Below are 13328 nucleotides of genomic sequence, written 5' to 3' on the forward strand. Positions count from 1 at the left end.
TAATTTGGTTGCACTGGTGCACGTGAACGAGTTCTGACACCAAGGTTAAAGAAATACAGCTAATGCCAGGCACACACTACACGAGAATCAAGTCATGTTTTAGCCCGATTCTCCCCTCCCGACAATGCTCAACAAAGCCCCGATATTTTTATTATCTTTCCAGATATTCCTGTTTATCGGGTAGTTTGTGCTGAGACCAATCCTCATGAATCCATATCCATTTTGTCATGAGCCAAATGATTTGTAATTTCACTAAATGCCGTTATTTCACGGTTGTTTAGGCCCAACGTCCCGTCGGTCCCAAATAGGGGGTAAGGGGCTGCAGTGGTTCAAATGACCGGATTAGTCTCATTAACGGTGCAGTGGGACAAAAACACCCTGCAACACTGTCAGTGAAGCAATAATAATGCAATTACAATTATCACCCCCAGAAAATGCCACAATAACCGAACCAGTGTGTTAGGCCCTCAGCTCAAAGTCTAGCATTTTCAGATTAAAGTTTGCAGTGAGTGCTTGCGTCCTTTTTATATTAAATCGCCCATCACATAAGATTAGGAAGAAAAACAATTGAGGTTTAAGATGGTCCATATAATACTGCCACCACAAGTTCTAGAAGTCAGATGCCACTTGACTTGTAGGTCATCCTGTATTGTGTCATCAGTATGAACATACTACATGCATTCATTCATTCCTTGAAACACACAGGCATGCAGTTATCCACATGCAAACACACATACTTGAGTCACCCTTGTGGCTTCCAGCCGTAGCATCACACACACTGGATGTTTCGCACAGACAGCACAGCGAAGGCCAGATCATTGCGGTGACATGCTATTAGTGACACAATATCAGTGACACTTGGCCACGGTCACACACATGACTCGTGGTTAAGTGAAATGCCGATCGGCTTGCTTAAGTGTCTCGGTGGCACATCTGTTGGTCATCTGCCAGTTATTGTCGCAAAGATTTGAAAAGAGAAGTGAAATGAAAAACAAATGTCATGTGTTTGATCCCCTTGTGTTTTCAAACTTATAGAGTAGTTGGCATTATTGCAGTAGGATGTTTACATACATTGGAGCATCTTTTTCCTATTTGATTCTGTGCCTTTTTCTGTCCCCTCAGATGGCTCGTATTGACTGTGTTGTTTGCCCAGCTGGTTGTATTAACACACTTTTCACTCATGGTTATGACTCAGTCATAGGTGTCTCATTCAATCTCATTTCCGAGCAATGGATGCTCAGCGTGCGGGTATTTGGGGTGGAGACGCCACTGGTTAAGTATCTTGCAACACACTGCTCTTGTGACTTGTTTTCAGTTGTTACAGCTGCTTTTGTTAGCACTGTACTGGATTAGAGTGACTTGTTGAAAGGCCATGGTAAAGTGTGATCTTTAACATGGTCTTTTTAATAAAGTCAATAAAGTCAAAACTTGGCCCCATAACTAAAACTGCCCTTAGCGTTTGTAAATTGCAGCCACTGTTTTTTGCAAAGTTACTGTTTTGCCTCATATACCATCATTTCCTTACTTACCATTACTAACTAAATTATTGTGGATTTGGAGGAACTTCTGCATTAAAAATTTCACTGTGGTAAAATTTCAAAGGCCTGCTTTAAATTGAAAACACAGCTGCCAGTGTTTTCATGAAATGCTCTTGTCAACGTTCCTGCAGTTTCCAATTACAATTGTTCCATTTACATGTCCTTGAGCAGGCTGTTCTCATACACTGTTTGTACTTTTAGCTAAGAAAAGTAATGCTTTATGTATTGTGTATAATCCGTGGAATAAATTCATATGTAACCCACGTAATTGTGAGCCAGGACAGGTGACATAGTATAAAGAGTGACAAAGTCTGTGTAGGAAGGAGGACGAGGTGAATCGATGGGTAAAACAATCACTGGACTTTAACTTTAAAGAGACCTGCTTTGTGTCCCGAGTGACACCAGAAGTCAACGTTGACAAATTTGTAACAGAACTTCAATACTTAAGTAACACCACTTCCGTAGTTATTTTAGCCCAAACTACAATCTCTCTCTAAACCTAACAAAGTACTTTTGTTGCCTAAACTTAACCAAGTATTTCAAGTGTACTTATTTTAACCCAAACTACGATATTTCCTAAACCTAACTAAGTAGTTTTGTTTTTTAAACTTAACCAGGTATTTCAAGCGTACTTATTTTAGCTCAAACCACAATCTTTTCCTAAACCAAACCAAGTTGTTTTGTTGCCTAAACAACCGGTTCAGCACTGCAGAGTCTTGCACAGGCGCAATGATTGCTCGCGTTGTTGGACTTTCGTAAGAGAAAGCAAGAAAAATAACAAAATGTTTCGTAAGATATCACACGAACCGTTGTATGAGGATACGTTGACCTTAGACAGAAAAACTGCAAAGGCACATGAACAACATATTTTTTCCTGTTTTGTACTCTATATCAGTACTGTAATCACATGAAAACTATTAATGGGCACAACTCAACACTTCACTGTCCAAAGCCTAAATCTGAATCAAGAAGATTAAATTATGGAATTAGGTTTTAGTCTATAATGTGTTTCACACTACAGACAGTATGGCTGCATTCACTAAACCAATTAACTTGGGAACATTCTGGATAGATTATTGTTTGTTTACCACACCCATCATATTAAAAAGATTTGCATGCTCTGCAGAGAGAGAGGCACGCACACAAGTATATTCTTATTCTTCAGTTTGCATACACACCCCACGCACAAAGCTTTTGTGACCGCGGTAACAGGGCAGTGTTTAGGTGTGTTTGGGCTCTGTTCTACCAACGTCGATCCAGGTGGAGCATGTGTGCTCTGTAATCTCTCGCCTATTGTCCTCACGGCAAAATTAAGCCCTGGCACGGGGTACGACTGTGTGGTGACTCAAAGTTCGCCTGGTTAATCATCTACCATGGATGTCTTACATCAGTTAAAACATGAGCTGAGAGTTTGTTAGAATGGAGAGTACGAGAGAGAGAACGGAACAGACATGGGATAGGTCACATATATTTCAGAAAGAGGACATAAGGTCCTCTTGGACATGTGTGCCAATTGGGTCGCAGTGACTTGTGCTTGCGTTTGCATGTTCTGTGTTTTGAGGTGGAGGGAGCGGGATCATCATCATGGCCCCTGGAGTAAACCACATCTCTGCTCATCCCCTCCCCACAAGCAGAAGCAGCAGCAGCAGCAGCACATCATTAGGAACAATATCCTCAACTCTCTTTCTCAATCAGAACATTTCATGTCATGCAATGAGACATTTTGGCAGCTGCCACCTTGACCCCGTGCTTTCCCGCCCTCAGGGTGCGATGGCGTAAGTCTCTGTCAAACTTAAGGAAAGGCTGGCACAAACATATAATTCAACATGTCAGACATCCATTCACTGTATTCTGTTGTAGGACTCAAAGTATTATTTAACATGTCGTACCGGTCGATGCTCTTTTGTTTCTGTTGAACATGGAAGATACATTTTAGTGTTGCTATGTAATGATTGTCAACATTTCTTATAAGACATTGAAATATATATTTGGTAGCGATGTCCTGGAAAGTGAATGAAAAAAACAACTTGTGAATAAATAGCCCCGGTCGTGTAAATTCTGCAGTTTTTCTTAAAACCTTTAATTCTGAGCCATTATTTGAGTATCGATTATCTTGCTAATTCTGCCATGCTCCAACGCCACACTGCTTCCAGAAAACAAGCAGCATCTGGCGATAGCAATGTGCTTTCCTCCGCTGTGACAAGAGTGTGTGAGTGAAGCGTTAAGTTGTTCAATTTGACTCATTTACATTTTCTATGCGCCTCGTAACGTTATTACTCCTCTGCTCATTTAGTCGGCATTACTGTAAAACCTTGCCTCAGTGAGTCCGCGACATGCCGCAAGTCGGTTTATGCGGAAGGCAGCCCATTTGACGATCGCTCTGGCAATGGTGCACATGAAACTGTCCGCCGCTCTGACCTTTGTCAGAGTAGCCGCTCTGACCATGATTTGAATGGGAAAGTCCGTTCTACTCCTTTATTCTATTTCTATGGCTGACACGCGTATACATTACCATGATTGCCAGATTATTTACACAAATATATGCATAGCTTATACAAATCGCTTCCTGATCAGGTTATGATCAGCTAATGGGTTTATTAGTAGTTTAACTTTTGAACTTTTGCCATATAATCATATATCTAGTATTATTCAAATTCCAGTGGTTTGTCCGTCTGCAAAACCACACCAGAGTCCACTTGGAAGTGGATCGAGACCTTCATTTTCAAGCGGTCTCTGTCCGGTCGTTTGGTCCACATCAGCATCCAATTGACAGCTTTATCACCAGCCTAAATTAACCGTATTAACCGGGCAAACGCACTTTGTTTTAACGGAACCAAACAGTGAAGAAGCACCCCTAAGCTATAGCCTTGATCAGTGAAGAAGTGAAGATCCAGAGTTCCTCAAAATGTCCTACCTGAATTGCAGCCGCTGCCTTGTACTTATTGTGTGTCCAGCACATGTACAAGGGCACTCAAAGCCGCTCGCCTTCAAGCTGGACATGTCCTTGCACAACAACCCTGCTGTCAGTCAAGTCGCCCCATTACGTTGGGCATGACATTTAAAGTTGGGCGAAGAAGGCGGACAAAGTGCCCTTACCTCCTCCGTACCAGCCCTGCAGTAGAGCCCCTTTGTAGCATTTGCAGATGAGTGTGTTTGTGTGTGTTGTGACTTTGGCCAGACTTGGTCTGGCATAAGGACAGCTGTCACATCTCCAACCTGTCACATGCGACACAGAGGAGATGCCAGAGGCCGGGGCATCGGGAGACACAAGGACGGACACAAGGGAAAAAGGGTCTGTGTGCGTTGGTGTGTATGTGCGCGTTCATGCACCCATGTGTCTGAAAGAGTAAGGAGGATGGAAGACGCGGGGTGGTGGCCACGTGAAAGTGTTTGACTCGGAGGCACCCTCTAACCTTGATGTCCACGCACACACATGGGCGTGCACACTCTTCACCCGCTTCCTTAAATCCAGTCCTTGAGCAGTTGAGTCACACCCCCCAGGGGCATGTAGTAAATACTGCTTTAACGTCCAACCACCACCCCTGCAGGACCCCCTCCTTGTCTCGCAGTCCTCTGACCCAGGCCACTTCAGTGCTCATTACTTACCAATGAAGAAGTCTCTTCATTAAGGTCCTGCCTGTGGCCTGTGGAGCAAAAGCTTTTTTTAATGTTCCTTCTCTCCTAACTCTTTACATAAGCAAGCAGCAGTTGCCCTCAAGTGTATTTGGTTAAAAGGGCTTAAGATGTGTGTATGTGTGCACAGAAACATTAATGGCCATTTGGGGGCTTTTATTTCATCACAGAGGGAAGAGCTCTTCTGTTTCAATTTAAGTAATGGTTTCAAGGCAGGCGGGTTAAAAGGTCAACTTTTGTTCTCATTAGGCTATCTTTTCACAACTTCCTGTATGGATTTGCAAAAGTTTTGTGAGAAGAAAATCATGAGAGAGTTTTGTAAATGCCTCTAAATTACCACCACACTGCAAGTACACCCATTCAACCCACTGTGTATTCCCTAACCAAAAGCAGCTGTCAAGTAAAGCATTTGTATTGCCCCTCTCCACTTTAATTTCCTTTAAACATGCCACTTAAAGAAGCCTGAAAACTTTTTTCTCCAGAAAATGGCATCAAGAAATTCAGGCTGTTCTCAAACACCGTTCGTGGATATACCTACGAAAAATAGATGCACTGTAATTCGTATATATCCCATGAAATCTATTCGTATGTAATCCACGTAATTGTGAACAAGTAAAAAGAGCGGCAAATGCCGCATAGGGAGGAGGTCGGGGTGGATGGGTGGGTCAAAAGAACCACAGAACTTCAGCCCAGGGCACCAGTGTTTGTTTCCCGTGTGAAACCAGAAGTCAACATTGATTTATTTCTCACGTAATTTCTGGTGCAGTGTAACCACTTCCGGTGTGGCGTAACTTAACCATTCGAGGTCAATGCCTAACCTTAACTGTTAGAGGTCAATGCCTAACCTTAACTGTTAGAGGTAAATGCCTAACCTTAACTGTTAGAAGTCAATGCCCAACCTTAACTGTTAGAGGTCAATGCCCAACCTTAACTGTTAGAAGTCAATGCCCAACCTTAACTGTTAGAGGTCAATGCCTAACCTTAACTGTTAGAGGTAAATGCCTAACCTTAACTGTTAGAAGTCAATGCCCAACCTTAACTGTTAGAAGTCAATGCCGAACCTTAACCATTCAAGTTCAATGCCAAATCTTACAAAACACAAGGCTTTCATCCAGGAGACCGCTATTCGTGTCCCGTATTCACAATGTCCAATTGCATTTTCACTGTACAAACGTGAGCCTAACGATGTAGTTATTTCCGAAACCTAACGCTTTTGTTGCATAATCCTAAAGTGACGCCAAGGGGTAACTATTAGGGGCAACTTAAGGTTCAGTGTCTCGCTCAAGGACACTTTGACATGCAGACAGCAGGAGGCGGGGATCGAATCACCAACCTTGTGGTTAAAGGAAGACTCGCAATATCCACTGAGCTACAGCTGCCCCATATAGTGGTTTTGATGCTGAAAATAAAGCGATGCCAAGGAGCGTGACAAAGCAGCGGTATGTGACGATTTCGGGTGAGAACGTGTTGCTCATACACCGCAAGAGATTGCTTGGGATCAAACCTGGCTGACAGCGTTTGCGTGTGTTTTTTTTAAGATAAAAGTGAGGTTGTGAAATAATCATGTAAAGTTTGATGTGTAGTTAAATTTAACTAAACAAGGCCAATAATTTGTATTTACATTGTTTCAGCTCATCTGCACAGCACATTAATTAAGTTAAAGGGTCTGCCTTTAGTTTTTGTTGGTTTGTTTGTTTCACTGATGCAATATGACTTGTGACAGCTCTTCGCTGTCTGCTGGGATGAGATGAGTCTGAATCATTCCACAAAAAGGCTCTCCCTTCAACAGCGCCCTTAGTACGCCCGAATCGAGGGATACAGAGCTGCCCTATGTTCTTGTCCTGGCCCTCTCACCTTCCTGTTGGTTCTCATCTGTCTGTTTACTCTGTCCCAGTCCAAAGGAAGCATCCATTAAATCACCTTTAAAGATGAGAACGGGACTTGACAGCTACAAACTGGAGCAAAACAATCTTTTCCCAAACCCCGGCCCCACGTCTCCATGCCTGTTCCTATCTGTCCCATATCGTCAGCGGCAGAAGCCGCAAGCGCTGCTGTGAGACAGAGAGCAGTTCTTGTTTACTGATGCACACTATATTGATGTGAGCTGATTCCATCAGGCAACACTTTTGGATGCCACACACACACCCCGCTGTCTTTCACTGCCTCCCTTCTACTCTTTATGGCTTTACCCCCTAATGTATCTGCCACGACAAGGCCGACTGCATGATAGTCAGCAGAGCTGCAGCCGTTGTTGTGACTGTTGATATCTGCATGTGCTACGGGATTGGATTCAAGTACTGTTCATTAATGACCTTTGTATTTTTACACTTATGTTACATTGATTTTTTTTTTTTTTTTTTTATTAGGGCTGTGAATCGATTAAAATATTTAATCAAGATTACTCCAAAAATATATCGCCCAAAATAAAGAATTAATGTATAATTGGAAATCACTTAACACAAAACAATGACACATATTGTCCAGAAACCCTCACAGTTACTGCATTAAGCATAAAAAATATGCTCAACTCATAACATGGCAGATTCAAGGCCAACAGGCAACAACAGCTGTCAGTGTGTCAGTGTGCTGACTTGACTATGACTTGCCCCAAACTGCATGTGATTATCATAAAGTGGGCATGTCTGTAAAGGAGAGACTCGTGGGTACCCATAGAACCCATTTTCATTCACATATCTGGAGGTCAGAGGTCAAGGGACCCCTTTGAAAATGGCCATGCCAGTTTTTCCTCTTCAAAATGTAACGCAAGTTTCGTTATTTAGGGCTGTCGCAATAATCCCAGTATTGCAACACCACAATATTGACAAGCCAACCGCAGGGGATGGCCAGCAACCGCCACAACCACTATGTTTTCACATTTTTTCTTTTTTGAATGCTTTGCAATGAGAGCGCCGCGTATTTACACTATACTTCAAATGCCAGCAGCGTGGCGAGGTGCTGAGCATCTATTCTGCGCTGAGCGCTGCACGTTTGGTGTTTTTTGCTGGTCGCCGAGAGTTGAAAAATGTTCAACTTTGGGTAATATGCTGCCTTTCTGTGTTTTGGAATTAACAATTAACAAGTATTTAATTAGTTCATATTTGTCCTTTTAAAAAACAAGAATATACCTAATAACAGCCTAACAATAAAATGTATTTATATAGCACTAAAATCATTATTATTTAAGTAATTAGCAAAAAAAAGGGCAATAATTAATTATCACTTCAGGAGAAATTCCTTCACCATGCCAGCTCTAGTGTTATTTAAGCTGCTTCTCGACAAGCTAGTATTATGGTACCAATAGATTTCTTAGGTTTTCTAGTTTCATATGATTCCAGGATCTTTACTCTAGCTGTAAAATTGAGCTCACTACAACCTAAGTTGTGTTAATGTGTTAAAGATATTAGTGGTGTTAAAACTAATTTGCGTTAAGGCGTTATTATTGCATTAACTTTGACAGCCCTGTTTTTTATTAATGTATTTGTTTTTTCTTTAATAGTCAAAGTCATTAGATTACAGGCCGAAAAATTAATTCCACTCCACTTCGAAAGGAAATGTTCAGCGGAGGAATTTCTTTTCCCACCCACTCAGCCGTGTTTTTCTCAAACCAATAGTCAGTTTGGTTTTGTGGTCAGCGGAGCGTTTGTAATTAGTTAATAAGCCCGATCACGTTCGAGGCCGCCCTGCTGCAAACTGGTCGCGCTGTTCCTCTGTCCATCATGTATGGTGGTTAGGTTTTCCTCTCACCACGGCAGGGAGCGATTATAACAAATGGATGAGTTCAAACCATCTGTAAGACATTTGATTAACGCCGCCGAGCCTCAGTCGGGAGAGAGAGCCCAGAATGGTGCTTGATGTGGAATTGCACTAATGACAGTGCCTGAGAAGTAGCCATGCTCTAGGAAAAACATCACAGAATGAGAAATTAGAACCTTGGAGAGACAGACGAGGTTTGTGTAGCGAGCAGCTCCGGGTGGCCTCTGCATCCATCTCACACATGATTTGATTGGTGCTCCCAGTCATCAGCTCAGCCTCGTAGTGCAGCTGTTGAAGCTAATGTGGCGTGAAACAAAACAGATGTTTCTTCTGGTGTCTTTCCTCTTCTCCTCTCCATCTCCTCCAACATTTTGGGATTGGCACACTTCTCGTGCAGACAGAGAAGTGTATGATACCCAGGTTTGGGTTTAAAGGGGCAATGTGTTCGATCTGGACAGAATTTGAGTTTAGAACATTCAAAAACTCCTTCGTCATCATCCCTGATGGAGGATATGATGTTGTTCCTTAAACTGGAAAAAAATTAATTTTCCATTCACAGATCAGCCCAGAAATGTGACTATAGGAAGGTAGAAGGAAGTTACCACTTTTATTGTTGTAGTCTGAGTAACGTGACGTCGTATCCGTTCCGTATCCGTCAACCAAAACAAACTACAGCTGGCCGCAAATGAGGAAGCACAAAGCGGCGGAGGGTCCGCGTGGATATGACCTGAACCCTCACATATTAAATCCAAAGTGGTAAACACTACACATCCAGTAAAGTATGGAAACACTTGCTAGGAAAAAGCAGAGCTAGACATCTTGGCTAAAGCTACATGCCAACTCTGTCATGGACAGGAAATTTTATCGTATTGCGGTAGTGTGCGATCAAGCCAGCCGTCACTCTCATCTCCGAGGTCAAATCGGCCGACGCTACAACTGTAGAGCACCCATATACTGACATTTATGTTAAATATATTCTAACGGAGCTGACCACGGATGTATAAAGAGAACGGAGCTGACGGGAGAGCTAACGACGGACTTGGCGATGTTAGCGGAAGTATACTCGTGAGACTACGTCCGGTTTTCAAAATAAGTTGTTAACAAAGGGAACTGTACAAAATACATATATGGAAATAAGATTAATTGGATTGTATTCACCAGAAGTATAAAACATTATATGTCGCTTGTAAATTAAAAAGAAAATATCACTAATTTGTGAGAGAAATGTCTTTATTCTTTGATTTTTTGGGTTGCTGGGAAATATTTTTTATAAATGATCCCTGACAATGACAGATATATTTGACTTCAGGACAACTCTGACTACATACATGCTGAAAATCAAACATTTTACCGTATTAATTTAGGTATTTTTCAAATTAAAAGTCCCTAGAAGTGTATGATTCAACTTTTTCCCATGGTCTAGTGTTAAAAAAGTTAACAAAAATCACAATAAATCATAATAATATGTGAAGAGGTTACAGTTTTGACGTTATGTCAAAGACATCTACTGAAATGAACATGCTAAGCAGCTAGCCCCGCACCGTCCTGTATTGTAATACCACTTACCACTCAAGAGGAGACAGTGAGTCACTGTAGCGTCCAATCTGCCCTCAGTCCAACATGAGAGGACCAAGACGTAGAGCTACCACGAGGGCTTGTCAATCACGTTGAAGGTACAGGGTCTGTGTGTTTGTTTATCGGATTAAATCCAAAAGTGGACGAAGCAAGAAAACAACTTGTATTTTTGTTTCATCCTTCCCGTCACCAGGAGACCACTTTGCCAGAAGGCAAATGTTTAATCCAATAAACACACTGTCAAAACGTACACGGACGTACAGCCCCCAGTCAGTGGCACAGTAAACACAATACAGGCCTACGCCCCACCTGAAGATTATAAGGTAGTGGTGTTATTTTCACCTGCTCTCAGAGTTTCAGCGGTTTGGTCATATTTTACTATAGTTTAACTATGGACAATCATGCAATTAATTGTGATTAATCAATTGACAGCTCAAATGTCGACATTTCATGAATACCCCAGCCTTATTCAGTGCAGGCTGTGGCTATTCCCAGCTTCATCTCAAATATGTTTTGTCTATGGATAGTGGTTGTACTGAATTAATTACCAACCTGGCTTTATCTTTTTCAGGACACAGCCGTGGACCCTGGAGAGGACGTGGCCCTTCTCTCAGTGAGCTTTGAGGACGCTGAGGCTACCCAAGTCTTCCCTAAACTCTACCTCTCCCCCAGCATTGAACAGTAAGCACACCAAATCAATAAATATGTTTTCTGTTGTTCCTTTATGAGTTAATTCAGTGTTCAATGTCACAGCCTCTGATGCACCCTCCTATAATAATGCCTTCTTTCGGATCTCTCCCGTACTCAAATGCTCCAAGTTATCCATCCTGATGAAAACGCCCATGGTGCGTACACTTGTGGTACACTTAAGGGGTCTTGGTTTGGGGGTTTGAAAATATGGTCACCCCATCCTTCTCAAGATCGCCAACCCTGCCTTTAATCTAGAAAATAATCTGCAGATTAATTGATAATGAAAATAATGGTTAGTTACAGCCGTGATGTCTTTAGATCAGACACATTCCTATGGTATTAGGGGACAATGAAAAAGTCTCCAAGTTTGTTGCAGCATGTCACTAGTAAAGACGAAATACCTTTAGAATCACAGGGGGAGGGGCGGGGAAGGTCGGCAAAAGGTGATGCGGGCCCACTCGCTCCGCTTCAGACTTTCGACGATGCGAGATGTAGTTGACGGATTAGTGTGTGTGTGTGCGCACGCTGTGAATCTAGCGCCATATTATGTCATTGTGAATAATCCCACATCCCAGTGTCTGGACTCATCAGTCGGTTCCTCAAAAACAACAAGGGAAGAACAAAAAAAAATTAGATGGATGACACACAGCGTCTGAGCTCAGGATGACTGGATGTCTGCAGACATCTGGGGTGTTAACAGTACAGAGACGGTGTGTGTGTGTGTGTGTGTGTGTGTGTGTGTGTGTGTGTGTGTGTGTGTGTGTGTGTGTGTGTGTGTGTGTGTGTGTGTGTGTGTGTGTGTGTGTGTACACGCAGGCCCGTTTTCTGTGAGTCTGTGGGCACTGTGTGAGTGGGTACTTCAGCGTATTCTCTTTGTTCAAATCCATTTTTTGTCTTTGCTAGATTTAGTGTGTGTGTTTGTGTGCATTTGTCAGTTTACATTTGTGTGTGTGTGTGTGTGTGTGTGTGTGTGTGTGTGTGTGTGCAGATGAGTGTGTGTTTGGATGCGTGCATGCTTGTTGGTTTTTATACCCCAAATCTATGTGTCTGTTTTCATGTGTTTGTGTGCATGCACCAGTATTTGAATAGGCTTTGCTCTCAACACAACGTCTTTGTAGGTGTGGATGTAGATAAGAGAGCGTGTGTGTGTGCGTGTGCGTGTGCATGTGCATGTGCGTGTGCGTGTTTGTTTGTGTGAGAGAGAGAGAGAGAGAGAGAGAGAGAGAGAGAGAGAAAAAGAGAGAGAGAGAGTCAGGTATGGGCCCACTCTGACCTCAGGGCCCCACGGTCTGGGCTTTCGTGCTCGGAATAATCTCAGGCTGATGTTTATTTACAAGCACACGCCCCGTCGCACAAGGTTAAAAGACCTCTGTCCCCACCCCCCCTTCACCCCCATCACCACCACCACTCTTTCTCGCTCCCTCTCTTTCTTTCTCTCTCTCTCTCATCCTCCTGTCTAACCCCGTTCCTATTCCATCCTCATCCTCCATGCTCCTCTGTTGCTCCTCTGTTGTAATCCTTCTCTCCAGTTGTTTGTATTTTTTTACAATAATCAAATCCTCCCTCCCCTCTTCTGTCTCCTGCCATTTTCATCCCATTTTTGCACATTATCTCTCTCTCTCATCTACCGTGCATATCCACTTATCTCTCTCACTCTCCTGCATAATCGCCAAAGCAGATACATGAACACACACAGACGCTCCTCCTCTCCAATATGTAAAAATGAACAGCAACTGCAACTGCAACAAAATACCCCCAATTACACCACACAAAACAAAGGTCACATGCTTGTCCTACATAATCCTCATTTTTGTTCCCGTGCTGTGCATGTTTAAGTGCATATCTAAGCAATAATATGAGAGAGACAGCTATAGCTGGTTTATAAGGCACACAACGTATCCTCATACAAGGATTCATATGATATCTTACGAAAAGTTATTTGTGCGTTTTCCTATGAATGTCCATCAACATGAGTCAATTTACGCTCTTTGCCATGTTTTTCAAAATAAACTTCCGTCTTCACAGGAAACAACTTGGTTAGGTTTAGGCAGCAGAACTACTTGGTTAGGTAAATAGATTCTGGTTTGGGTTGAAATAACTCCAGAAGTTGCATAACTTATTAAATGACACGCAAACACA

General features: G+C 42.5%; 1 protein-coding gene across 3 annotated transcripts in view; it reads left to right on the plus strand.

Annotated features, from left to right (window-relative positions):
• Positions 1–13328, plus strand: part of babam2 (BRISC and BRCA1 A complex member 2) — a 131766-nt gene that overhangs the window by 87118 nt on the left and 31320 nt on the right. For all 3 annotated transcript variants that reach the window (XM_074660946.1, XM_074660947.1, XM_074660945.1), the window contains exon 7: positions 11071–11180. In XM_074660946.1, coding sequence (XP_074517047.1) covers positions 11071–11180 — 110 coding nt within the window. The remainder of the gene's footprint in view (positions 1–11070; positions 11181–13328) is intronic.

The sequence above is a fragment of the Sebastes fasciatus genome, chromosome 15 (genome assembly GCF_043250625.1).
Source record: "Sebastes fasciatus isolate fSebFas1 chromosome 15, fSebFas1.pri, whole genome shotgun sequence".
NCBI classification, from domain to species: domain Eukaryota; kingdom Metazoa; phylum Chordata; class Actinopteri; order Perciformes; family Sebastidae; genus Sebastes; species Sebastes fasciatus.